Source organism: Dipodomys spectabilis, unplaced genomic scaffold, assembly GCF_019054845.1.
Source record: "Dipodomys spectabilis isolate Male_0828 unplaced genomic scaffold, ASM1905484v1 ptg000076l, whole genome shotgun sequence".
NCBI classification, from domain to species: domain Eukaryota; kingdom Metazoa; phylum Chordata; class Mammalia; order Rodentia; family Heteromyidae; genus Dipodomys; species Dipodomys spectabilis.
Window position 1 is genome coordinate 169,049 of NW_024870753.1, and position 27,218 is coordinate 196,266.

At 36.6% G+C, this 27,218-nt stretch overlaps 1 protein-coding gene across 2 annotated transcripts in view; it reads left to right on the plus strand.

Moving 5' to 3' along the window:
• Positions 1-27,218, plus strand: part of Atm (ATM serine/threonine kinase) — a 94,516-nt gene that overhangs the window by 34,501 nt on the left and 32,797 nt on the right. For both annotated transcript variants that reach the window (XR_006147851.1, XM_042682764.1), the window contains exons 24-38: positions 1,034-1,207; positions 2,921-3,090; positions 4,840-5,086; positions 6,901-7,016; positions 7,707-7,833; positions 9,819-10,018; positions 11,466-11,640; positions 12,155-12,319; positions 13,724-13,856; positions 15,384-15,479; positions 17,929-18,091; positions 21,356-21,497; positions 23,286-23,462; positions 25,193-25,370; positions 26,145-26,232. Coding sequence is in view for 1 of the 2 variants with exons in the window: in XM_042682764.1 (XP_042538698.1) it covers positions 1,034-1,207; positions 2,921-3,090; positions 4,840-5,086; positions 6,901-7,016; positions 7,707-7,833; positions 9,819-10,018; positions 11,466-11,640; positions 12,155-12,319; positions 13,724-13,856; positions 15,384-15,479; positions 17,929-18,091; positions 21,356-21,497; positions 23,286-23,462; positions 25,193-25,370; positions 26,145-26,232 (2,351 nt within the window). In the remaining variant the exon portion in view is untranslated. The remainder of the gene's footprint in view (positions 1-1,033; positions 1,208-2,920; positions 3,091-4,839; positions 5,087-6,900; positions 7,017-7,706; positions 7,834-9,818; positions 10,019-11,465; positions 11,641-12,154; positions 12,320-13,723; positions 13,857-15,383; positions 15,480-17,928; positions 18,092-21,355; positions 21,498-23,285; positions 23,463-25,192; positions 25,371-26,144; positions 26,233-27,218) is intronic.

Sequence of the window (27,218 nt, forward strand, 5' to 3'; positions counted from 1 at the left end):
AATATATTGAGAAGTAACACAGATAAAAATTATCTAATTCTTACTGAAACTTGTGATTTTTCACATTTCTCTGTAGAAGTATATGCATGTATGCATGCACATGCGTCAGTCTTGAACTTGAACTCAGGGACTGGACATTGTCCCTAAGGTTTTTTTTTGTTGTTGTTCTTGTTGTTTTTGTTTAAGGCTAGTTCTCCAGTACAGCTTTTGTTTCACTTTTAGAAAAGAAGATTTTTAAACAAGGATTTTAAGGAGAATATAGTTCTGTATCTTATTACAAGGAATGAGTGAGACTGATTTAGTAGAAAGTTCCTGATGCTTTCACACATATTAATGATTTAGGACCAAAATTAGATCCTTACTTTTTGTACCAATAGACCATGAACATCTGTGCGGAGCAAATTTTATGAATGTAAAGAAAACCTTGTATCAAATATAGTAAAAAAAAAAAAAAGTTGGAATTTTATAGCGTTGGGCCATTATACTAAAGGTCCATACTCTTTCTAGTTACATGATTTTATTTGCATTTTGACATCATTTATCACATAGGTGATACTATTTTTTAAAAATATAAAGAGATATATGTTAAGGTGTTTTAATGATAAAAATCATCTTAGGAGTTATACTTCATAAATAGAAGGGCTATTTTTATTGTGTGAATGCCAGTCCTGGGGCTTGAACTCAGGATTTGGGGCTGTCCCTGAGCTTTTCTACTCAAGGCTAGTGCTCTATCACTTGAGCCATAGCTCCACTTTCAGCCTTTTGGATGCTTAATTGGAGATTAAGAGTCTCATAGACTTTCCTGCCCTGGGCTGGCTTTTCCTTTGTCAGTTCTTTCCATAAGATTTTGTGAAGAGTAATTTTTCTACTATAAGAACCATTTTCTCAAATCTATAGTCTTAGCTCTTCCATAGTTGGATTTAAAACACACTTCACAGGCTCCATAGATGTCATAGACTGCTTTGATTTTAGCATCATTTATTCATTATTAATTTCAACTATTTACATTATTGTCTTTACAATTCTTTTGAAGTCCCACAGCACTGAGAACCCTGACCTTTTGGATGAGATTTATAACAGAAAATCTGTTTTACTGATGATGATAGCTGTGGTTTTATACTGCAGCCCTATCTGTGAAAAACAGGCTTTGTTTGCCTTATGTAAATCAATGAAAGAGAATGGATTAGAACCTCACCTCGTGAAAAAGGTATGTGTGGATGAATGCATATTTTATCATGCTCTTTACAGGATAACATGTTTTTGTTTTTTTGTGGTGCTGGAGATCAAATCCAGGGCCTCATGCATTAGCAGGTGCTTTGCTACTTAACTGGGTCTTCATCTTCTTGTATAACTTCTAAACAAAAAAGTTAAAGCTACATTTTTAAGTTGGTACTTGTTAAGAATGGAAACAATTTTTTTAAAGTTGGGACACTTGGAAAATAGTTCAATAACTTTTTTTTTTCCTAGTTATTGGGCTCAAACTCAGAACACTAGGGTAAAGTGTTGGTGCAGGGCAAACACCTTACCATCGATGTATATTGTAGACTCAGTTTAATCATTTTAAGTGATATATTCATCTGTTGGCAGTAGCATTTCTTAAAATCCAGCTTATGAACATTTTATGAAGCTTTCTTTTTTATTTTATTTTATTTTTTGCTGGTCTTGGGGCTTGAACTCAGGGCCTGATCTCTGTCCCTGTGCCTGTCTGTAGAAGGTTAGCACTCTACCACTTGATTCACAGTGCCACTTCTGGCTTTTTCTATTTATGAGGGACTGAGGAATCAAACCCAGGGCCTCATGTATGCTAGGCAAGCACTCTACCACTAAGCTACATTCCCAGTCCGTGAAGCTTTTCTTTTGCATGCATATGTGCCAGTCCTGGGGCTTGAAACCAGTGCCTGGGCACTGTCTCTGAGCTTTTTTGCTCAAGGCTTGTGTTCTACCACTTCAGCCACAGCTCCACCCCACTTCTGGCTTTTTGTTGTTGTTAAATTGGAGATGAGAGTCTCACAGACTTTCCTGCTCAGGCGGTCTTTGAACGGCAATTCTCATTTCTCAGCCTCCTGAGTAGCTAGGATTGTAAGCTTGAGCCACAGGTACCCAGCTCATGAAGCATTTTTTTAATGAGTAAATAACCTGTTATACAGACCAGGCTATCTGGAATAGAGTTTATTGAAGGAAGCATGTAGATAAGAACATTACCAGTTGTTCTGTCTGGTAGATTCTCTGGCAGCACATGGGAAATTTAAAAAAAGCTAGAAATCAAACATGATTTTATGAGTGGGGAAGGAGGACTGAGTCTAGTACTTGCATCAGTCCTGTGTTACAGAATGTAGCTCCTCTTCCTTTTCTACCAGTGCAGAATTCATGGTTTGGGAAGTTTTAGAACTTTCTCTTATGGGTTTTTAAGTAATGAATATGGGCTGCTAAACACTGTCAAAATTCTGCAAGCATAGGAACTGTGTTGCTGTATAGTATGTCAACACTAGATAATTGGTCTTAGGCACATTAACCTTTTCTCTCTCAGTAATTGAGTTGTTGTTTTTTTAGGTATACATTGTACTACTCACATTATTGTCTGTGATATGTTACATTTGATTTTTTAAAATTTTGCATTTAAGACAAATAATTTACCTTAAGCTCTCCTTTGAGATATAGTCAGGTGTTGGAAATTATAATTCATTTCCATGTTTTTATTTTTAGACATTTAACATCAATTAGAGATTTGCTTTGTGCCAGATACTATGTAGTATTTATACATTTCTTATTTCCTCTTTTATTATTGTATTTCATTATTTAAAAATTCAAGGTATAGAACAAAATTAATACTTTAAAGCACTACTATAAATAATAATCCCAAAGATTTGAGTGATGTAATTTTTAAAAAATTTTAAAGCATCTTTCTTTTTTGTTTGTGCAGGTTTTACAGCAAGTTTCTGAAACTTTTGGGTATACACATTTAGAAGATTTCATGGCTTCTCATTTAGATTACCTTGTTTTGGAATGGCTAAATCTTCAAGAGACTGAATACAACTTATCTTCTTTTCCTTTTATTTTATTAAACTACACAAATGTTGAAGATTTCTACAGGCAAGTTTGTATATGTCACATACAGAAAAATATTTAATTTCAAATTAGGTAATAATGTTTGGCACTTCTGTGTCCCACATATCTAGATACAGAAGGGGGTCTGTAGAATGTGAGGAATAAGACAGCTTGTTTGAGAATGTATTGAAGATGTTATTGGTCTCAGGATGTGGTTCTAGTTTTGTTGGTAAATATCTGGGTAGCCTTGAATGAGCTGCAACTTGATTAAAAAAAAAAAAAAAAAAACCTGTAAACATGCCTGTAATACTAGCCACTCAGGAGACTGAGATCTGAGGATCGTAGTTCAAAGCCAGCCCGGCAGGAAAGTCCGTGAGACTTTTACTTACAATTAACCACCAGAACACTGGAAGTGGCACTGTGGCTCAAGTGATAGAGCACTAGTCTTGAGCTGAAGAGCTGAGGGACAGTGCCCAGGCCCAGAATTCAAACCCCACAACCGCCCCCACCCTCCGCCCCCAAAAAAATGCACGTACCTGTAAAGAGTTATACAAGGAAATCTTGCCTTTGAAAAATTTTGAAGATAAATTACTAGAGGCTGCCTTGATTTTCTTTCTGTTGCTTGATAATCATTATTTTTATTATATCTAGAAGTTTAAAAGAGTTCATCTTGATGCTGTAACTAGAAAAGGACATTTTGAAAATAGGTTTAAAACAACCAGGAGTATTGTTTAGGTATCCAATTATGGGAAGTCATGTATTTTTGTTGAGCATATTCTGTGATAAGCACTTTGCTAGGTATTTTGTATGTAGTATATCATGGATTATAAAAATCTGTATGTAGATAATTGCTTTTAGGACTGTTAAGACAGAAGGGATTTGGTGGTCCTTAAATCATCCTTTTTTTTATAATAATATTTTACATATGTTCTTTAAATTTATAAATTGCCATTTATTTCATTCAGAAATAAGAGTAATTCATTTTTTTCTAGGCAATTTTGTGGGTGAGGGTATATGTGTCTGTTTAGAATTTGGTGGTGGTCAGCCGGGCGCTGGTGGCTCACGCCTGTAATCCTAGCTACTCAGGAGGCTGAGATCTGTGGATCGCGGTTCAAAGACAGCCCGGGCAGGAGAGACCGTGAGACTCCTATCTCCAATAAACCACCAGAAAACCGGAAGTGGCGCTGTAGCTCAAGTGGTAGAGTACTCGCCTTGAGCCAGAGAGCTCAGGGACAGTGTCCAGGCCTAGAGTTCAAGCCCCACAACCGACAAAAAAAAAAAAGGCAATAGAATTTTGAGGCTGGGACAGTAGCTCATAGGCTGGGAAGGTGGCTCAGTGGTAGAGCACTTGCCTTGCATGCAAGAGGCCCTGGGTTCGATTCTTCAGCACCACATAAGCAAAAAAAAAAAAAAAAAAAAAAGCTGGAATTTGCTTAGCTATTTTTCCACTTATAAAAATTATATAGTAAGAGACAGACACCCGTGGCTCATGCCTGTAATCCTAGCTACTCAGGAGGCTGAGATCTGAGGATTGCAGTTAAAAGCTAGCCCAGACAGGAAAGTCTGTGAGACTCCTCTCTCCAATAAACTACTCAGAAAAAGCTGGAAGTGACACTGTGGTGTAAGTGGTAGAGCACTAGCCTTGTGCACAGAGAAGCTTAGGGACAGAGCCCAGACCCTGAGTTTAAAAATGATGCTCTAATGCTAATGAAGGCATTTTATTATTTCAAGAAGTATATTAAAGTTTTAACTTTGAAAGCATATAATCTATATTGTAAATTTTTATATTTTTAGATCTTGTTATAAGGTTTTGATTCCACATTTGGTAATTAGAAGTCATTTTGATGAGGTGAAGTCCATGGCTGATCAGATTCAAAAGGATTGGAAAACTCTTCTAATAGATTGCTTTCCAAAGATTCTTGTCAATATTCTTCCCTATTTTGCCTATGAGGGTACACAAGACAGTAGGATGGCACAGCAAAGAGAGACTGCTTCCGAGGTCTATGATATACTTAAAGGTGAAAACCTACTGGGAAAACAGGTAGGACTTGACATTTACCAACCTTTTATCTCTCAGATGGCTTCAGATGTAAGCTTTGAAATGTAAAGCTATTTATTTTTTATTATTTGTACAATTAAATCCAGCATGTAATCACTAACCATAAATTACTATTAGTAGTGTTTTTTATTTCTCTTGGCTTTTTAAAATTTTTTTTAAAATTGTAATTATAAAGGTGATAATACAGAGGGGTTACAGTTACATAAGTACATTTTGAACAATGTCACCCTTTCCTTGCTCTGTCCCAGTTTCGGTTGGCTTTTAGTTAAGTTGGGACGGTCTAAATTAGGAATAATAACAGCAACAACAAATAAGAAATGATTTGATTGTTACTGCTTTTAAAATGTATTTTAATTGCCAGTAATGCATGAATATGATTTGGTGTTAAATTCAAATGATATTGAATTGTATTTACTCCCTCTTCAACTCACCAATTTTTCCATTTTTCAAGGAAGATTTCCATATCCTGCTTTTATTTTCTTTATTAGTCCTTTTTTCCTTTTTTTTTTGTTGGTCATGAGGCTTGAACTCTGGGCTTGGGCGCTGTCCCTGTGCTCTTCAGCTCAAGGCGAGTGCTCTACCACTTGAACCACAGCACCACTTCCTCTTTTCTAGTGAAGAGTCTCACAGACTTTCCTGCCCAGGCTGGCTATGAACCGTGATCCTCAGATTTCAGCATCCTGAGTAGCTAGGATTATAGGTGTAAGCCACCAGCGTCCAGCTTTTTTTTTTCATATTTAACCCAGGAAATTTTGTTTTTTTCTGTTATTAAGCCCACACTGTCCTGGAACACAAAATCTGCCTGATTATCCCTGTGAGTGCTGGGATTATAAGGCTAATTAGTGTTTTTATAATAGAAAAACCAGCAAAGAGTTAATGTATACACAAACCTTAAATGTATAGGGGACAAACTTAACTTAGATGTACTCATGTTGAGAAATCTGAAACTTAGCAAAAGTTTTTACTGCAATAGTAATCAAGTGAGGCAAATATATGTGAGTAGAAGAGAGATTGGAAAGAAGTATCCCCAACCGTTAATCTGTTTAAGAAATGAATATGGTTATTTTGTTTCTGATACATTTTACCTTCTGACATAAGGCTTACATTTCTTATTTTGTTTTCTCCACTAGCAGAATAGCACCATAAATGTAGTTTTTTATGGGTTGTTTTTTTTTTGGTGTGTGTGTATGGGTGTTTTAGATTTTTTTTCTGTTTATTTTCTGTTGATGTATCTCAGCATTTTAATGAACAATACAAAGTGTTTTTTCAGGTTTTTAAAAATTATTTTTTTCAGGGTTGGGGAGGTGGCTCAGTAGTAGAATGCTTACCTTGAATGCTTGAGGCCTGGATTCGATTCCTGAGCACCACATAAGCAGAAAAAGCCAGAAGTGACGCAGTAGCTCAAGGTGGTAGAGCACTAGCCTTGAGCTGAAGAGTTGAGGGACAGAGTTCAGGCCCCATGACCAACCAAAAAAAAGAAAGAAAGAAATTTTAAAAAATTATCTCTTAAATCTGAATACAAAGTCTTGGTTAGTTGAGTGTTTAAAATTGAAGAACTGCATTAAGAGGTCTTTATTTGGGATTATTTCCCTACACATGTCACTCCAAAGTTGGCTGTAGAAGAAAAAGGAAAATAGAGTTAGCCATGTTGTAAGTCTTAGGCTTTTATCTGTTTTCCCTTATCATCACAGAAGGACTTTGGACTGTCTTAAAGGTCACTTATATGATATGTGTGTGTGTACGTGTGTGTGTGTGTGTGTGTATGTTTAGTATATTTCACTTTTGTGTCCTTGCAGATTGATCACTTATTCATTAATAACTTACCAGAGATCGTGGTAGAGTTATTGATGACCTTACATGAACCAGCAAGTTCTAGTGCCGGCCAAAGAACTGACCTTGGTGACTTTTCAGGGTATGCACATTTAAACTTGGAAAGCTAGTTGCATTTTACAGATCCCTCAGCAAGTTTTTTTTATTGATTGACACCTCCAAATGTCTATGTCAGGCTTTTTAGACCATGTGTTTTAGACCATGTGTTTATAATAGTACTAGTATAAAGCCTTTTTTTTTTTTCCCCAGTCCTGGCACTTGAACTCAGGGCCTGGGAGTTGTCCCTGAACTCTTCGTGCTCAAGGCTAGCTTTCTACCACTTGAGCCACAGCCACTTTTGACTTTTTTGAGTAGCTTATTGGAGATAAGAATCTCAGGAGGACTTTTCTGCCTATGCTGGTTTTGAAACACGATCCTTAGTCCTCAGCCTCTTGAGTAGCAAGTATACAGTGAACCACCAGCACCTGGCTAGTATAAAGCTTTTAAGGAAGACCTAAAGTGAAGTGAAACTAAGCTCATTTGTGAAGCTGCCACTAAAAAATTAGTTAAGCAGTCATCATTTAAGATTAGTAAATCCTCAGGGTTACAATGAGTCATATATGAGAGTTATATCATTTTTGATTTTCATTAAAAATGAATTTTCAGTAGATGAATATTTTCTAAATGTGGGAGTTATTAAGTAAGGTTTTGTTTTGGATGTTCACTGCTATAACAACAAAATGTGTGTTTCTTGATAATTTTGAGAATGATGATGTTTTCCTGTAACTCTTAGGGATTTGGATCCTGCTCCTAACCCACCTTGTTTCCCATCACATGTTATTAAAGCAACGTTTGCCTACATCAGCAATTGTCATAAAACCAAGCTTAAAAGCATCTTAGAAATTCTTTCCAAAAGCCCTGTAAGTATATAATTCTATTATAAAAATTGTCAGATAATTCCTCTTTCAGCTAGAAAGTCTGTATCAGTGTATCCTAAAAAAATTTAAAACTTATTTGAGTAATTAAAAGGAAAATGATTATTTATAAGTTCATACCTTTGTATATTAACAGTTTACTGACATGTAAAACAAAAGGCTGAATTTTTGGTTTTGGTTGTTTTGGACAGTACTAGGCTTGATTTGCTAGGCAAATGTTTCCATTTTGAGCCAGACTCTCAGCTCAGGGCTGGAATTTTATAACACTAAAGGCATATCAGCTCAATTAGTCTCACAGAGTTTCCTGCCTGGGTTGGTTTTGAGCTGGGATCCTTAGATCTCAATCTCCTGAGTAGCTAGGATTACAGATGTGAACCATCAGTGCTCAGCCCAAGAGACTAATTTTAATGTACTATTTTGCATTTATCTGGAATCCAAACCAAATCTAAATTCTTTTACTTATTTTAAATATACTTTTGAATGCAGAATTTTGCTACACATTTTATGAATGTTATCTCCTCATTATTATTCTCATTAAAAAAACAGATACCCAGCTGGCAATAGGCAAAAATGGAATGTAAACCAGGTCTGCATGTTCCCATAGCCCCTTTCTTTTATTATGTTGTCCTTCTATCTTAAAGAGAGACCGTATTTTTCCTGTTACCCTCTTAGGCCACTTAACACAATGTTTTACACAGAATATCCTCCCTACATATATTTGTCCAAGGAATGAAGAACTCAAGCAGACCAGGAAGCATTTCTTTGTTCAGGGAAATCAAATGAGTGTTAATTCATAATGCCCTTGAAGAATAAATAGGCCATATGAAATTATAATATCAGACACAATTATTACATTTCATAGTTTTTCACAATTTGCACATTCCTTTTAATCCATGAAATAATTTAATTGCATAGATTATTGTTTTACAATATAGTTTGGTATTATTATTTTCCCCAGCATGTTTTTGGAGAAAGATAAATTCTTTCTTAGAAAGGGAATGTAGTATAGAAATGTCCAAATAAAGATGAAAGACATACAGCCATCTCTCCTATCCCCAAGACTGAAACAATAAGTCCCCTCAAGCAGCCTTTAATGATTTTAAATGACTTTTGCTGTTTAAAATACCCCAAGTGAAAGACTCTTCATGAAATCTCATCTCAAGGAACACTGTGGCAAAACGAAGATAGTAGAAATTTTCTTGGTTAATTTTTTTTTTCTCCTTTCTTTCTCCTTTCCTTCTTCCCTTTTTCCCTCCCTCCCTCCTTTGCTTTCTTTTCTTTCTCTTTCTCTCTTCATTTCTTTCTCCTTCCTTCCTTCCTTTCTCTTCCCTTCTCTCCCTCCCTCCCTTCCTTCCTTCCCGCCCTCCCTTCTTTCTCTCTCTTTCTTTCTTTCTTTCTTTTCCTTTTTTCTTCCTTCTTTCCTTTCTTTCTTTGCAATAATTAGTCTGTTTTCCCCATTAGAATTTTTTTTTTTTTGGTCAGTCGTACAGCTTGAACTCTGTGACCTGGGCGCTGTCCCTGCACTCTTCAGCTCAAGGTGATCGCTCTACCTCTTGAGCCACATTGCCACTTCCAGTTTTTTAGTGGTTTATTGGTTTATTGGACTTTTCTGCCCAGGCTGGCTTTGAGCCATGATCCTCAGATCTCAGCCTCCTGAGAAGCTAGGATGACAGGTGTGAGCCACCGGCGCCTAGCTCCATTAGCACTTTTTTAAAGGGAATTCAGGACCATCAAAAATGTTTTTCTGATGCATAGCATACTTGCCTTTTTATAAATTTAAGTGGAAGGATAAAATTAGTTTTTTTAATGTATTTTAAGGAGTTCTTTCTCATTATTAAAGTTTGGTCATGTATGGTCATATATATATATATATAGACATATATACAGTCCTGTATACTGTTAAAATATATTTTTATAACTAAGCATATTTGACTAGACAAATTTTTACTCAATCTATGTTTATTTTCTAGGACTCCTATCAGAAAATTCTTCTAGCCATTTGTGAACAAGAAGCTGAGACAAATGATGTTTATAAGAAGCACAGAATTCTTAAAATGTATCATCTATTTGTTAGTTTATTACTGAAAGACATAAAAAGTGGCTTGGGAGGAGCATGGGCCTTTGTTCTTCGAGATGTTATTTATACTTTGATTCACTCTATCAATAAAAGGTAAACAATATACAAACAGAATATAAACAGTAAAGTATTTAAACTGTTCTTTTTCTTTTCTTTCTTTATCTTTTTTTTTTTTTTTTGTGAGTCGTGGGGCTTGAACTCTGGGCTTGGGTACTCTGGGCCTCAGCTCTTCAGCTCAAGGCGAGTGCTCTACCACTTGAGCCATAGTGCCACTTCCAGTTTTCTGGTGGTTTATTGGAGATAAGAGTCTCAAGGACTTTCCTGCCTGGCCTGGCTTTGAACTGTGATCCTCAGATCTCAGCCTTCTGCATAGCTAGGATTACAGGCATGAGCCACCAGCACCCGACTAAACTGTTCTTTTAATAAAATTTATATGTTTCTATAAGGTGGAGTATTGCTGTCAAAATAATGCTTTTAAAGATATTACCTATAATTTTTTAATTTTATACATAAAATTGTACATATTTATGGGGTAACTTGTGAAGTTTTTGTTGTTGTTTGGTGTATCTGTAGGGAGGTCTAGGTCTTGAACTCAGGTCCTAGGCAGGCACAGTTCCCTGAACTCTTTTGCTCAAGGCTAGCACTCTACCATTTGAGCCTCAGCTCCACCTCCGGCTTTTTGTGGTTAATTGGAAATAAGAGTCTCATAGCCTAGACTGGCTTAGAACTGTTGATCCTCAGATCTCAGTCTTCTGAGTCTGGGATTGTAGATGTAAAACACTGGTATCTAGCACTTGTGGTATTTTGATACATGTATATATTGCATGATATTGAAGTTGGGCTCAGCATATTAATCTCATTATTTCTGTTCAGTCAGAACATTCAAAATCCTTAATTTGAAATATACAGTGTGTTATTGTTATCTGTATTCACTGCTGCATAGTAGAAACACCAGAATTACTTTTTCCTAATCAGCTGGACCTTAGTTCTTCAATTTTACTTCTCTTTTATTCACTAGGTAGCCCAGACTGGACTGGAACTTTCTTTTTTTGTTGTTTGTTTTGTTCATAGGGCTTGAACTCAGGGCCTGGGTAATGTGCCTGAGCTCTTTTGCTCCAGGCTAGTGCTGTGCCACTTTGAGCCACAGTATCACTTCTGGTTAGAGCCTATGTTGGCTTTGAACCACAATCATTAGCTCTCTGGCTCCTGAGTAGCTAGGATTATAGGCTTAAGCCCCTGGTGCCTGACTTTTGCCTGGAGCTTTCTGTGTAACTCATGCTGGCCTCAAATTTGGAATTTTCTGCCTCTACCTTCAAAGGGCTTGGATTACAAATGATTTAGTAACTAACTGTTTACCAAGCTCTCTCCATTCCTCTCCTACCTTCTTGGGACCACTATTCTACTTTCAATTTCTAGAAGGCATTAGGTATGAAAATGAGTTTATGTCAAGCTGCCTCAGGATAGACATGTAAGTAAAAATGACTTGAATGATTTTATTTAAAGTAGTTTTCCTAGAACCTGTTCTTTTTCTTTCTGTTAGGCCTTCTCATTTCATAGATGTGACATCACGTAGCTTCTCCCTTTGTTGTGATTTACTTAGTCGGGTTTGCCAGACTGCAGTGACTCACTGTAGGGATGCTTTGGAAAACCATCTTCACCTAATCGTTGGAACACTCATACCCCTTGTGGATGATAAGATGCAAGTTCAGGAACAGGTAATTTTCTAATTCGTCTTCAAAATGCTATTTGTGATATATTACTAAAAATATTATTAGGAGCTAAGTATTTTCTGCTTATTTGATCTGATCAGTAATTTTATTGAGAATTTAATTGTTGGAAGGATATTTTCAGTGAATTAATCTTTTTCATTAGTTCAGGACAGAACACTTGATAATTCTAATCTAATAAGTAATCCAGTAGTTTTGCCTATTACTTACTCTTCAATATAATAGCCAAAATAGGATGACGGTTCACATCATTATGATGTTGTGTGAAATAGTACTCATATTAAATGTGTCACAAATAATTGGATTTTTTATATTTCAGTACCTGCCTTGTGTAGTACATGTCTGCTGAGTTTTCTGAAAACACAGAAACTAAATGGTGTTATTAGAGTATTTTGTCTGAACTAGGTTGGCAAAGTTTTCATCACTTATAGTAAGGTTTGATTTTTTTTATTTTGAAATATGAAAGACTTTTCCTATTTTAATTTTCCTTTTAATTATTTAGGTCTTGGACTTGCTGAAATACTTAGTGATAGATAACAAGGATAATGAAAACCTGTATGTCACAATTAAGCTTTTAGATCCTTTTCCTGATCGTATTGTTTTTAAGGATTTACGTATTATTCAGCAGAAAATCAAATACAGTAGAGGACCCTTTTCACTCTTGGAGGTAATAAAAATTATTATCTTGTTACTCTTCTATATCAGAGGACATAGACAATAATTCTTTTTAAAAACCTCTAATAATCTAGTGGCAAAAATTTGATACTTTATTGTAGCAAAAAAAAAAAAACCCTGCCTTGCATGCATGAGGTCCTGGGTTTGATTCCTTAGCACCATAAGCAGAAAAAGCCAGAAGTGGTGCTGTAGCTCAAGTGGTAGAGCGTTAGCCTTGAGCTGAAGAGCTGAAGGACAGTGCCCAGGCCCAGAGTTCAAGCCCCACAACCGAAAAAATTAAAATTAAAAAAAAAACAACCCTGATATCATATGAGGTCTACCGTCTGTGAAATAATGTATTTTTACTATCGCATGATGCTGCATTTAAAGCATAGATAGCAAGGCTTTCTAGTAAATATATGAGTTTGCTTTTTTTTTTTAATTTTTTTTTAATTTTTGTTCTGGTCTTGCAGCTTGAACTCAGGACCTGGACACTGTCCCTGTGCTCTTTTCCTCAAGGCTAGCACTCTACCACTTGAGCTACAGTTCCATTTCTGACTTCTGTTAGTGTTTAATTAGAGATAAGAGTCTTATGCACTGTCTTACCCTGGCTGGGTTCAAAATACAATCCTCAGATTTAAGACTCCTGAGTAGCTAGGATTATAAGCATGAGTGACCAGCGCCTGGCTAAGATATGAATTTTAATAGCCAAGGAATGTGCTATAAAATATTCTTGACATACTTATGAACTTATGGCCCACCGATATTTCATAATTACCATCAGGTGCTTTGTGTTAGAGATGATATTTAACACTTTAAAGAATATTTCAAGTTTTAATTCTTTAAGCTTTATCAACTTCAAAATTATGTTTGTATGTATTCATAAATCTGATCATATTTTTAAAATCATAGTCTATTTATCTCTCAACATGAAAATGTACTTAATATACATTGAAGTATAAAATTACAGTTAAAGCAAAAAAATAAAACCATTAAAAATTTTGAAATCTAACTGGATTATCAAGAAAGGAATTTTAGAATTGTAGAGCTCGAAGTAGAAGCAGGAATTTATTTTTCCTCAGATTGATGAGTCAGTATTAGTGAAAGGCACTTAACAAATTTTTTTAAATGTATTATTTAGAGCTGGGAATGTGGCTTAGTGATGGAGTGCTTGCCTAGAATGGATGAAGCCCTGGGTTCAATTCCTCAGCACCACATAAGCAGAAAAGCCAGAAGTGGCGCTGTGGCTCAAGTGGTAGAGTGCTGGCCTTGAGCAAAAGAAATCTCAAGGCCAGTGCCCAGGCCCTGAATTCAAGCCCCAGGACTTGCACAAATGTGTGTGTATGTGTGTGTATTATTTAGACCATGCAATACATATTAAAAGCAAGTTACATTATAAACTAATACTCTCTTCTAGGAAATTAACCATTTTCTCTCAGTAAGTGTTTATGATGCACTTCCATTGACAAGGCTTGAAGGATTAAAAGAGCTTCGGAGACAGTTGGAACAGCATAAAGATCAGATGATGGATCTTATGAAAGCCTCTCAGGGTAAAAAATATCATTTATATTTAACTTTCTTTTTAATCTTATTATTTATTTTATTTATTGGCTGGGGATTAAACCTAGGTCCTCATAAATGCTAGAAATGCAATGTACTACTGAGCCATATCAAAGAACCTTTTCTTATATTTTCTTTTATTTAATTGCCACAGACCTAGAGTTGAACCTCATAATTTCTCACCTAAACAAAATGGCAGGGCTGGGAAGGTGGCTCAGTGGTAGAGCACTTGCCTTGCATGCATGAGGCCCTGGGCTCGATTCCTCAGCACCACATAAGCAGAAGAAAAAAAGAAAAGCCGGAAGTGGCGCTGTGGCTCAAGTGGTAGAGAGCTAGCCTTGAGCTGAAGAGCTGAGGGACAACACCCAGGCCCAGAGTTCAGGCCCCCGACCGGACTTCCCCCCCCTCCACAAAAAAAAAAAAAAGGTGGCTATAACTAGTCTTCTCAATTTAAAATTATTCCCGTTTTTTCTCAATATTCTATCAGAATAAATTTTCTAACTTCAAATATGACCATGTTATTCTTCAATTTTATCAGCTTTTTGTTGTCTAAAACAAAATTCTTCAGTATAAACTATACAAGATAATGTATTTTTGACTTGTACATCAATCTACTTGAAAAAAAGAAATGTATTTTCATCTTGTTTTAGTTATAGGTATGCATTGTGCTATGTATATGTGTATGTATACTTTTTTTTTTTGGTCTGTCATGGGGCTTGAACTCTGGGTCCGGATCTTTTCAGCTCAAGGCAAGCTCTCTACCACTTAAGCCACAGCACTACTTCCAGTTTTCTGGTGGTTAATTGGAGATAAGAGTCTCATGGACTTTCCTGCCTGGGCTGGCTTTGAACTGCGATCCTCAGATCTCAGCCTCCCGAGTAGTTAGATTACAGGTGTGAGCCACCGGTGCCTGGCAAAACATGTACACTTATATTGATGTGATTAGTATCTCTTCTCCTGTGTGTTTTATGTTGTGTGCTCTGCCCTATATAATAACACCATTAGTTATTTGTTATTAAATTCTAATGGACTAAAATTAAGGTTCATTTAAAATTCTAATATTTGATTGTACTAGCACTTAGCAAGTTCTTGCTAGCATGTGTGGATAGTGGCTGTCTTTGGACACTGTGGATTGTAGGCATTTCTGTCTGTTGGACAGTGCTGGTCTAGATTCTGAATGCAAGATGTTAAATGAAACAGATTATAAAATCCCTTCTTGCTTTAAAGTACAGTGCTTCTTGTATTTCTGGTTGTTTATGATTTTCACTAAAGTTTTAATGTCTATACACATTTGTTCAAGATAATTTTCTTTCTGCTAAGTAGTATGATCACTTCTGTAGGATTCTGTTTCATGAGAATGTTCAAATTTACATACTGTACTTTTTTAGCTGCTAATACCTTAAAACCTTTTTTAAAACTGCAAAAATTTTCTAGTCAGATAACAGTTTATGTGCAGATTATAAAAGTGCGTGTTGTGCTCGTGATAATTTGAACTAACTTTTCTAAATTACTCCTAGATAACCCACATGATGGCATTGTGGTGAAGCTAGTAGTCAGTTTGTTGCAGTTATCCAAGATGGCGGTTAACCAGACTGGAGAAAGAGAAGTTCTAGGTAAATTGTAGTTAAAGGAATGTAGACCTTTTGAGTTGAAGTGCTCATCTTTTTTTTTTTTTTTTTCCTTTTTTTGAGCTAAACTGGCATAAAACTCATGATCATTCTGCCTCAGCCTCCCAAGAGATTCTAGGTGTGCCCCATTATGCCCAGTTGAAGTGTAATCTTTAAAATATTCTCAAAGAATATAAAAGGTTGTCATGAGAAGTATGGGGAATATTTCTGTTTCATTCAAGTATCCCCAAGAAGCCTCCCTTCCTTCTTCCTTAAATATTCACATAAAATTAGAAATTAGCAATTTACATTTATAGGTAACTATTAATTTGCAAAAAGCCTTAACAGATTTTGGGAAATTCAGGAACATCCACTTGTGGAATGATGTTGTAAGTTAACTGACTTCTCTAATATTACTTTAACGAACTGATATTCAATGTCTTTCTTTTTGGGGGGGGGGGGGGTTGCGAGGCCTGAACTCAGCTCTTCAGCTCAAGGCTCTATCACTGGAGCCACAGCACCACTTCTGGCTTTTTCTGCTTATCTGGTGCTAAGGAATCAAATCCAGGACCTCATGCAAGGCAAGCACTCTACCACTGAGCCACCTTCCCAGCCCTCAATGTCTTTTCTATATGTAATAAGAATAATAGACTTTGAGGGACGGATTATAAGAAAACATTGAAAACAAAAACATTTCCTACTGCCCTTTGGCATAAAATCTTATATAAGATAAATAGGCAACATAAGGTGCTGGTGGTGTAATCCTATCATCCTAGTCACTAAAAAGACTGAGCTCTAGAGGAAAGTGACTCAAAGCCAGCCTGGGCAGAAAAGTCCATGAGTCTCTATCTCCAGAATAGACAGTAAAAAGGTGGGATGGAGCCCGGCGCCGGTGGCACATGCCTGTATTCCTAGCTACTCAGGAGGCTGAGATCTGAGGATCGTGATTCAAAGCCAGCCTGAACAGGAAAATCCGAGAGACTCTTATCTACAATAAACCACCAGAAAACCGGAAGTGGCAATGTGGCTCAAGTGGTAGAGTGCTAGCCTTGAGCTGAAGAACTGAGTTCAAGCCCCACAACTCACCAAAAAAGGAAAAGCTGGGATGGGGATATGCTTAAGTGATCAAAAACCAACTAAACAAGCAAGCTTAGCCAAACAAATAGAAAGCTCTGAATTCACATTGGTACCACAAAAAATAAACATAAATAATAATAATAAACAGACAATATCATGTCTACAATGGGTTTTTTAGATTTAATGATCACATGATTGGGAAAAAAATTCATACAGTTGAAGTTAACTTGTAGCTGTCATGGTTGTTGTTTCTGAAAGAAAATAGGAAGGATAAATGGTATGTATAGCTTTGAACTAAAGAATCTCAGGGGTAGAGCCCAGGCCCTGAATTAAAGCCCCAGGACTGGCACAAAAAAAAGGAAATAGGCAATTCCAGTTAGAATAGTACTTAAAAAAAATGTCCAACATGAAGTTAATAACAGAGTCGAAGGGCTGGGTACTGGTGGCTCATGCCTATAATCCTAGCTACTGAGTCTGAAGTCTGAGGAAGGCAGTTCAAAGCCAGTCTGAGCAGGAAGTCCATTCAACTCTTACTTCCATTTAACCACCAGAAAACTGAAAGTAGCACTGTGGCTAAAAGTGGTAGAGCACCAGCCTTGAGCAAGAATTCAGGGACAGCACTCAGGTCCTGAGTACAAGGCCTACAACCAACAAAAAAAAGAGTTGAAGGTCTTATATACACTTTGTATTTGTTAGAAGTGAGTCACTCACAGGTATGGAAATTAGGCTTTATCTTTTGAAAGAAAGATTGTCAAAATATACACCACTGTGACTGGGAACTAGCATGAGGAATTCTTGGGGCTGCGAAGGTGGCTCAGTGATAGAGCGCTTGCCTTGCATGCATGAGGCCCTGGGTTCAATTCCTCAGCACCACATAAGCAAAAAGAAAAAAGCCAGAAGTGGCACTGTGGCTCAAGTGGTAGAGCGCTAGCCTTGAGCTGAAGAGCTGAGGGACAGCGCCCAGGCCCAGAGTTCAGGCCCCACAACCGGACCCTCCCCCCTAAAAAAAGAAAATGCTCTATCTTCATTTAGCAGCGATAAAACTTTTACTGAATTGTGTTTAAGGTTTATGGAAAAACTCCCCAAAATGGTAAGTTTTAAGGTTGAGTAAATACTCTCTCAGCCATATTGGACTTAGATTCTTAGTTATTCATATTTTGTTATCTCCTATCATCTGTGGGGTAAAGAATCTGTTCCCACATGATAAATGTAAAAGGAAATTATGCAGTGTTTTGTGGCTTCTTGAATCTATTCATAATATACTGAAATCTTGAAGCATGACAAAACAGTATTATATTTTTTAATTAGCAAATTTGTTGCATATTATGCTTGTATGTTATGTTTATGACTCTAGTAAAATAGAATTTCTGTTATGTAGAGGCTGTTGGAAGCTGTCTAGGAGAAGTAGGTCCTATAGATTTTTCTACGATAGCTATACAACATAGTAAAGATATATCTTATGCCAAGACTCTTGAAGACAAAGAGCTTGAATGGACCTTACTGATGCTGACCTACCTGAATAATACACTAGTAGAAGATTGGTGAGTATTTATGGTTAACATATATTTGATCACACTTATTTAATCTGACATTCAAGAAGAATGATACTTAATGTCAATTAGCATCTCCAAAACTAAGTTTTGTCTTTTAAGTTCTTCTACTTTTTTTTTTTGGTGCCAGTAATAGGGCTTGAACTCAGGGCCAAGGCATTGTCCTTCAGCTTTTTTGCTTAAAGCTAGTGCTCTACCACTTCAGCCACAGCTCCACTTCTGGATTTTGGTATTTAATTTGAGGTAAAAGTCGCATGGACCTTTCTGTCCAGTCTCTCTTTAAACCACTGTCTTCAGATCTCAGCCTCCTAAGTAGCTAGGTATAGACATGAATCACTAGTACCTGGCAAGTTCTCATACTTTTTTAAAGTCATGTATACTTTTTTTCATTTTCTTAATTCACATAATTATTGACTTTACTGTGTTGCAAGAGTTGCCATAGTAATGAGGATTCCAAATAAGGTCTATATTAAATTCCAGTAAGAATAGACAGTCAGCAAATAAGAAAACTATTAGGTGGTTCCACATTCAGTTAGAGAAATGTAGAGTACTACTTTTAACACTTGTCAACACTAGAGGTTTGATCCTTTTAAATACATCACGAAGAAAAAAGTGGTTTTGTTATGGGGTTTTTTTTTGTCTTTTGTTTGTTTTTGTGCCAATCCTGAGGCTCATAGTCAGAGCCTCTCATTATCTCTAAGCTTTTTTGTACAAGGCTAGCTCTCTACACTTGAACCATAGCTTCACTTCTGGCTTTTGAGGATTAATTAGACTTAAGAGTCTCACAGACTTTCCTGCCTGGGCTGACTAAGCCTCAGTTTTTGGCCTCCTATGTAGCTAGGATTACAGGCATGAGCCACCAGCCTCTGACTTGAGAAAAAGGTTTTTTTTAATTATTTTTTGAAAGATAAATTTGTTTTAATTTTTTTACTTCTTTCTTTTTTCATAGTGGTACTGGAGTTTATACTCAGGACCCTGTACTTGCTAGGCAAAATACTCTACCATTTATACCACACACTAGCTCCCCAGCAAAAATTTTCTAGCCCCAGAAATCTTAAGCTAATCAGACAGAATTTCTATTACTCATTTATTTCTTGACAAAAACAAATTTGCAAGATATTATTAGCATTTCAGCCTTCAGTTTGTGAGATTCCTTTTGAGTAACACCTCCTTTGTATACTAAAGCCCCTAAACTTTCTACTGATTTTTTTTTCTTCCTGAATAAAGGTAGAAAAAAATTGTACCTTTTCTTTATTATTTTCATGCTGAAATCACACTAGTATCTCTACATCTTTTGCTGAAAACCAACTTGGATCATTTAATGATTGCAAGTTTTCAGTGAAAAATCTTTCTTCAAAAACTGTTCCACACTGACATAATGGCATATACCTGTAATCATAGCTACTTGAAGGCAGGGATAGGAGGATCAAGTTCTTAGACCAGATTGGGCACTGAGAAGCTATCTGAAATACCTCATCTACCATCTTCCTCAATACCTGGCTTCTTCCAGATTTTTCAGATAAATTAGCCTATCTCACTCTAGCTTCCCTGTTAGAATGCCTTGCTCTTATTGTCTCACGGCTCTTTGGGGATCACTCAGCCATCATATCAAATGGTACTTCCTCAAAAAAGTCAGCCATCTGTGAGGACGGTGACAGTCAATGAATCAGAAAAGTGGGACTAATTATGATTAAGAAATTGCGTTTTATTTAAAGTATATAAGGAAGCCATGAAGTTTGGGTAGCCTACCTTTTGGTCTGACTTTTGTATGGTAAATGGATTCCAAAGAGGTAAAAGTGAAAACAGAAAGATTAGATAGGGGGGCTGGGAAGGTGGCTTAGTGATAGATTGCTTGCCTTGCATGCATGAGGCCCTGGAGTCAATTCTTCAGCACCACAATAAGCAGAAAAAGCCACAAGTAGTGTTATGGCTAAAGAGCTGAGGGATAGCTGGGCACTGGTGGCTCACGCCTGTAATCCTAGCTACTCAGGAGGCTGAGATCTGAGGATCGAGGTTCAAAGCCAGCCCGGGCAGGAGAGACCGTGAGACTCCTATCTCCAATAAAACCACCAGAAAACCGGAAGTGGCGCTGTAGCTCAAGTGGTAGAGCGCTCGCCTTGAGCTGAAGAGCTGAGGGACAGCGCCCAAGCCCAGAGTTCAAGTCCCACGACCGACCAAAAAAAAAAAAAAGAGCTGAGGGATAGTGCCCAGGCCCAGAGTTCAGGCCCCACGACCAACTGAAAAAAAAAAAAAGAAAGGAAGATCAGATAGGAAATCATTGCAGAAGAGAAAAGGGGTGACTTGGATTTTAGGGTATTTAGTAATGGAGGTGAGAGACATGGGTAGAACCAGGAGGGATCTGGGGGGTTTTTGGGTCGGTTGTGGGGCTTGAACCCAGCTTGGACACTGTTCCTGATCTTTTCAGCTCAAGGCTAGCACTCTACCACTTAAGCCACAGTGCCACTTCTGGTTTTCTGGTGGTTAATTGGAGATAAGAGTCTCATGGACATTCCTGCCTGGGCTGGCTTTGAACCGCGATCCTTAGATGTCAGTCTCCTGAGTAGGTAGGATTACAGATATGAGCCACTGGCGCTTGGCTGTTGGACTTTTTTACTAGAGATATTGGATGCCATAATTAATGATTCTCAACTAGATTTTAATCAAAATCAGTATAAAAAATTTTTTGGGGGGGAGGTCTGGCCGTGGGGCCTGAACTCTGGGCCTGGGCGCTGTCCCTCAGCTCTTCAGCTCAAGGCTAGTGCTCTACCACTTGAGCCACAGCGCCACTTTGGGCTTTTTTTTCTTTTTGCTTATGTGGTACTGAAGAATCAAACCCAGGGCCTCAGGCATTCAAGGCAAGCGCTCTACCACTGAGCCACCTTCCCTGCCCAAATATAAAATTTTAAAATAATCTTATCATTGGCGATAAAATGCCTTTCTGTCTCACCTCAAATTATTTGTGTCCCTAGAAAAAATACCAAAATATGATTTTGCTCATGTGCATCAGTATTTTAGTCTTATTCCTCATACTTATTATTAGGCTGTGTTATTTCTTACTTTTTTAATGAATCAATTTATGGCATCATTGTATAAACATCATTATGTAGAATGGAGAGGATTGTCATTGCAGTGATATTTTTTACTTTAATGTTGAATTTTATAGATGTAAAACTTACTATGTTATAGAATTTCATTTTTAAGTACCTGTGGAAGTTTGCTAAACATTTAAGATTAAATGAACTATGTGTTTTTCAGTGTCAAAGTACGATCAGCTGCTGTTACCTGTTTGAAAAACATTTTAGCCACAGAGACTGGACATAGATTCTGGGACATTTATAAGAAGACAGCTGATCCTATGTTGGCCTATCTGCAGCCATTTAGAACATCAAGGAAAAAGGTTTGGCCCATGTATATGTTTGTTAAATTCCTACCATACCTGGAATAGTTCTATTTGCTTTGTGTTTTGATTACCAAATTGCTTAAAATAATAATACAATAATATTTCACCTTTCCTAGAAATGATTTAAACTATTTCTTGAATCCCAAGGATTTGTTGTTATGACAGGTTAAGAAAAACAGATTGATAAAATCTACAGAAGTGATGGTTGATTTGTGGTTAGGGAAAATTTTTTAGGGGAGAGGGGATAACTTGGAAATTCACTTGAGCCACACCTCTGCCCCTTTTTGCGTTGACTATTTTAAGGTAGGATCTTTGTTTTACTCTCAGGCCAGCTTGGGCTATATGATCCTCCTAATGCTTTCCTATGTCATTAGGGATAACAGACAAGTGCCACTGTACCCAGCCATTTTGCTTCCCTAGTAGCCAGTATAACACATACTACTGTGCCCAACCATTGATTTAGAACTGGGATGGCCTTGAACTTTGATTCTCCTGATTTTAGTCTCTCAAGTAGCTTAAGAAAAGAAAACCTTTTTGTTTTAGGAAAAGAAAACCTTCTAATCTTTTGATTTCCTTGATTCTAGATATGACTTAAAGATATTATGACTTGCAATCAAGCCATTATTTCTTTAAGAAGCTAACATATCAGTCTCCACTTGAGCCATGCACCCTGCTCTATATCATAGCTCCCTAGTGGGACAGAAGCTGAGCTGTAGATTGCTTCTTTCCCACATGGATTTTTACAAAGTTCTATTGAATGTACTCCTGTGCAAGATGTTAAGGAACTCCTGCATTAATCATTCTCTTTTTTGTCTAAGCATTCTTTCTTTTTGTATAACGACTGAAAAATGCATAGATGAATTCCTACCAGTTTAATTTCAATAAATGCTGCTTCATCATTGAAGTATTTTAATGTATCATTTTTGTTCATTTAAAATCAATTTTGATCTTACTGAAGTTAATAATAATATAAACTTAATGCAACTTATTAAGTACTATATTTTTGACATTTAAAAGGATTGCATTTTATTTTGAAATTAATGCCCTTTGGTAGACTAGAATTGTTTTGTTTTGTTTTTCACGAGTCGAAGTTTGTGAAATGTAACAGACACATTAACACATCCAGAGAGTGACAGAACTGAAGTTTTCTGTTACCTGGACCAGTAAAGCTTTTTTTTTTTTTTTTTTTTTTTTTTTTGGGGGGGGGGGGGGGGTCCGGTTGTGGGGCCTGAACTCGGCCTGGGCGCTGTCCCTCAGCTCTTCAGCTTAAGGCTAGCATTCTACCACTTGAGCCACAGCGCCACTTCTGGCTTTTTTCTTTTTGCTTATGTGGTGCTGAGGAATCGAACCCAGGGCCTTGAGCATGCAAGGCAAGTGCTCTACCACTGAGACACCTTCCCAGCCCCCAGTAAAGCTTTTTGACATCCTACTCTGCCTATCAGATAAATATGTTTTGTCAGGAAATAGCTCTTTCATGTGAAAATAAACTGCCCCAAAGCCAAAAACAACTCCCCAGAAACCAGAGATAAGTATGCTTGTTGTTTGTTTTATTTTTGCAGTACTAAGGATTGAATTTAGAGCCTTACTTTTCTAGGCGTGTGTTCTACCAGTTGAATTACATACCCTGATCCAAAATTGTTTTAATTTTTAAATTAACTATTATGTCTAACTCTAGTTTTAAATATATTTAATGTTATTTAGAAGCAAATTTGTGCCTGGATAGTTCTGTTAAACAGGAAAAGTAAATAGTTTTCTGATTCTCCTATTTACATTTTCTGATTATAGTTTTTAGAAGTACCCAGGCTTGACAAAGAATGCCCATTAGAATACCTGGATGATACAAATCTGTGGATTCCTCAAAGTGAAAATCATGACATTTGGATAAAGAACCTAACATGTGCTTTTTTGGACAGTGGAAGCATAAAAAGCGAAATTCTTCAGTTACTGAAGCCAATGTGTGAGGTAAGACTAATATAGTCCAACTTAATTTCTCTTTTTACTTTCCCTTCCCATTCTCCTTTGGCTTCTGTGTGTCTGACTATGATGACCTTCGTATCTAAGAGGAATGCTAAATGATATACATCTTTGTACAGTGTTGCCTGTGCTTTGTTGCTGGAGTTCACTAGAGTGACATCTTTTTTTAGTCATAGTTTACACAGTAGGTTTCAGGTTGGAATGGCAGCATACTAGATGTATTCTAGTACTTTGAGTAATTTGTTAGGAAGAATGAAGTACAAAGTACTGATAATGGTGAATTATTTGTGCTTATTAAAAGTAGCTCTTCAAGTCTGATAAGAGCATTGCCATTTACTTTCTCTGATATGCTTTTGAATTGAGGGAGAGAATGTACGAGTGTTGAGTGTGATGAATGGTAAAAATATGGTTGAGTGCCCTTTTAATGTGCCATACCTATTAAAAACTTGAGAGTACAATTACTCAGATTTTATACCTAGAAATCAGGATTTTTAAAAGCTATCTGCTTGGTACAGATGGCTCATGCCTGTAAACCTAGCTGCTCAGGAAGCAGAAATCGAAAATGGCTATAGTTTGAAGCCAGTTAGACAAAAAAGTTTTCAAGGTTGGCCTTGGCATAAAAATTTGTAAGACTGCCCTCCTCCCATCTTAACAGAAAAATCTCTGTACAGTGGTACGTCACTCATCCTAGCTATTCAAGAAGCATAAATAAGAGACCAATAGAGATCCAATAGACTTTGCTAAAAAATGAGATGTTATCTCAAAAGCAATCAGAGCAAAAGGGGTGGAGGTTGGCCCAAGCAGTAAAGCACCTGCCTAGAATCATGAAATCCTGAGTTCAAATTTCAGTAAGTAAAAAACAAACAAAAAAACTTAACATATTTAACTTGACTGTTGTAACTCTTTTCTGAGTATAGAAAATAAACAATTTTCAATTTTTCTCTTAAACTTTGGTACCTTTTTCCTCTTTACACTAAAACAAGAAACTGCTTCTGTTATTTCTACACTTTTAAGCTCTGAAATGGTATTCATAGTAGTGACAATTTCATTTGTAAGCAGTATCTTATTTCAATATGCTAGTGGCTTCCACTGGAAATGGTCAACTATGGTGTAATTAACAGACACTTAATGCAAATACATTAGCTTAGAATGTTCTATAAAAACACTTTTTTGTTTACAATTTAAGCACATGAGTCTATCACTTTTTTTGGATATTACTTGAGTTTGAACTCAGGACATCATGTTTGTTAGACAGGTTCTCTACTACTGAGCCATGCTTTGAGATAGAGTCTCTTTGCTAAGAATGTGCCTGGCTTGTGATCACTGATTTCCCATAGTTGTTGGAATATCAGATGTACATCACCTCGTCCAACTTTTACCATTAAGATTGAATCTCATGGGCTTTTCTGCTAGGACTAGCCTGGAACTGTGTTCCTCCCAATCTCAGCCTCCCATGTAGTTTAGGATGAGAGGCATGTGCCATTATCTCCAGCTATGGATTGAGATGTTGTCTTGGAAAATTTTCTGTCTGGGCTGGCCTGGAACCACTAGCCTCCCAATCTCAGCCTCCAAAGTAGCTAGAATAATAGGCGTGAGCGACCAGTACTTGAAAAACTTTCTTTTTTTTTTTTTAATATGTCAATAATAGACATGAAAATTTTAAGTAAAATGTGTTACTTTTACTCACACACTTGGGGGGCTATGTTTGTATGTTTTAGGTGAAGACTGACTTTTGTCAGACTGTGCTTCCATACTTGATTCATGATATCTTACTCCAAGATACAAATCAATCATGGAGAAATCTTCTTTCTATACACATTCAGGGATTTTTCACGAGCTCTTTCAAACACTCCTCACAAACAAGTCGATCTGCAACCCCAGCCAATTTTGATTCAGGTATTCTGTTAAATTGCTAATGTTTATACTACTTTCAGATGGGTTTGAGTATCATCAAAAACACTTGTACTTCAGTAACTCTCAATTTCTGTTTCTTTAACTAGTTAGTGGAAATAAAGATTTTACTAAGTTTTCAATGATATAACATTTGTAAAGCATCTAGGATAAAATCTTAATGTATCCTACAGTCAATTTGGATATTCATGATGGGTGACAGTTTAACATTCAGTATCTAACACACTTTTTGGCACTGGCAATACAGATGAGAAACATACATTCCTCTCTTTCTAGCAATGAAAAAAAAAACCCACATAAATAAATAAATAAGCTCAATGAAATATTTGGCCACTATGATGGAATTGTCATAGTTTTAAACCTCTGGCCAACTAATTTTTAAAAGCAGCCTTTATATTACAAAAGCATGCCTATTAAAAGTTGTATAAATTCTAAAAATTGAAGTTATTCATAATCCTGTAATCTAAGATAACTCAGTTAACATTTGAAATATTTCCTACTTGTTGTTTTTTTAGGGAAAAATTGGATTGTACTTAAATTACTCTTCTTACTTCTCAGTTATATTAAACATATTGTTTCTTTTAAAAGAAATAAATACCATTAAGTTGCATTTATTTGTATTTATTAAGATCCAGTTTTGTGGTGGGTACTGCTACCATCATCTTGTAAGTGTGGAGAGAAAGACAGTTGCATAGACAGGAAGGGAGACAGTGCCTCGGCAAGTCTGTCAGGGACTGAAGAGATATCTTTGTTTGTCAGAGTCAGAGAATATTTTCCAATGCTGTTTGGATAAAAAATCACAAAGAACAATGCTTGCTGTTATAGACTACATGAGAAGACAAAAGAGGTAATAATAGTATAAAGAGGTAATGAAATAATGTTGCTTCTTGGGCTTAGGGATTTAGAAGTATAACTTGTTACTGCTGGCTGAATTTTAGCCTGCTTATTTTATGGAAAGCAGCTACAGAAGACAATATTTAATTGGTATGTTCTTCTATTTCCTTATAATATTTAGGATGGCACTTCGGTTGACCAGTTTTGAAAATTCTAGTCCCAGGTTTACCGGTAATAGTGTTTACCTAGCTAAGTCATAAGGGCTTTAGGGACTTTATTTCATCAACAAAGCTGTGGAAAAGGAGCAAGTGATTTTCCAAAGTTATTTTTAATAATATTGCCTCTCTTTTAATGTGAATTTATAAGAAAAATTTTTTTTAGCTGTGTGCCATAGTCATCAAAATTGGTAGTAATATTGGCATGGTAGAGTTTCTTAATTTAGGTAAGTTACTTTATAGTGTAGTGTTTTTGTTCCTATCACGAGATTTTTAATAATGCAAGAGTTGTTACTCGATAGTCTAACATCTGTACTCCCAGACTGTTGACCAGAATCTAAAGAAATAGTATAGGTGGTCCTGATTTACAAGGGTTCACCTTATGATTTTTTAGCTTTATGAAACTAATAGATTCAGTTTGTTTGTTTGTTTATTGTGCTGCTCTTGGGACTTAAACTCAGGGCCTAACACTGCCCCTGAGCTTTTGAGTTCAAGGACACTTGAGCCACAGCTCCAATTTTGGTAGTTAATCAGAGATTAAACTGGAGTTCTGTTTTTTGTTTTTGTTTTTTCTTTTTTGCTGGTCCTGCTGGGCCTGGGCTCTATCTCTGAGCCTCTCTGTGCTCAAGTCTAGCACTATACTACTTGAGCCACAGTGCCACTTTCAGCTTTTTCTGTTTGTGTGGTACTGAGGAGTTGAACCCAAGGCTTTCTGCATACTAGGCAAGCACTCTACCACTCAGCCACATTTCCAGCCCTAGTGATTAGAATATAATGGACTTTA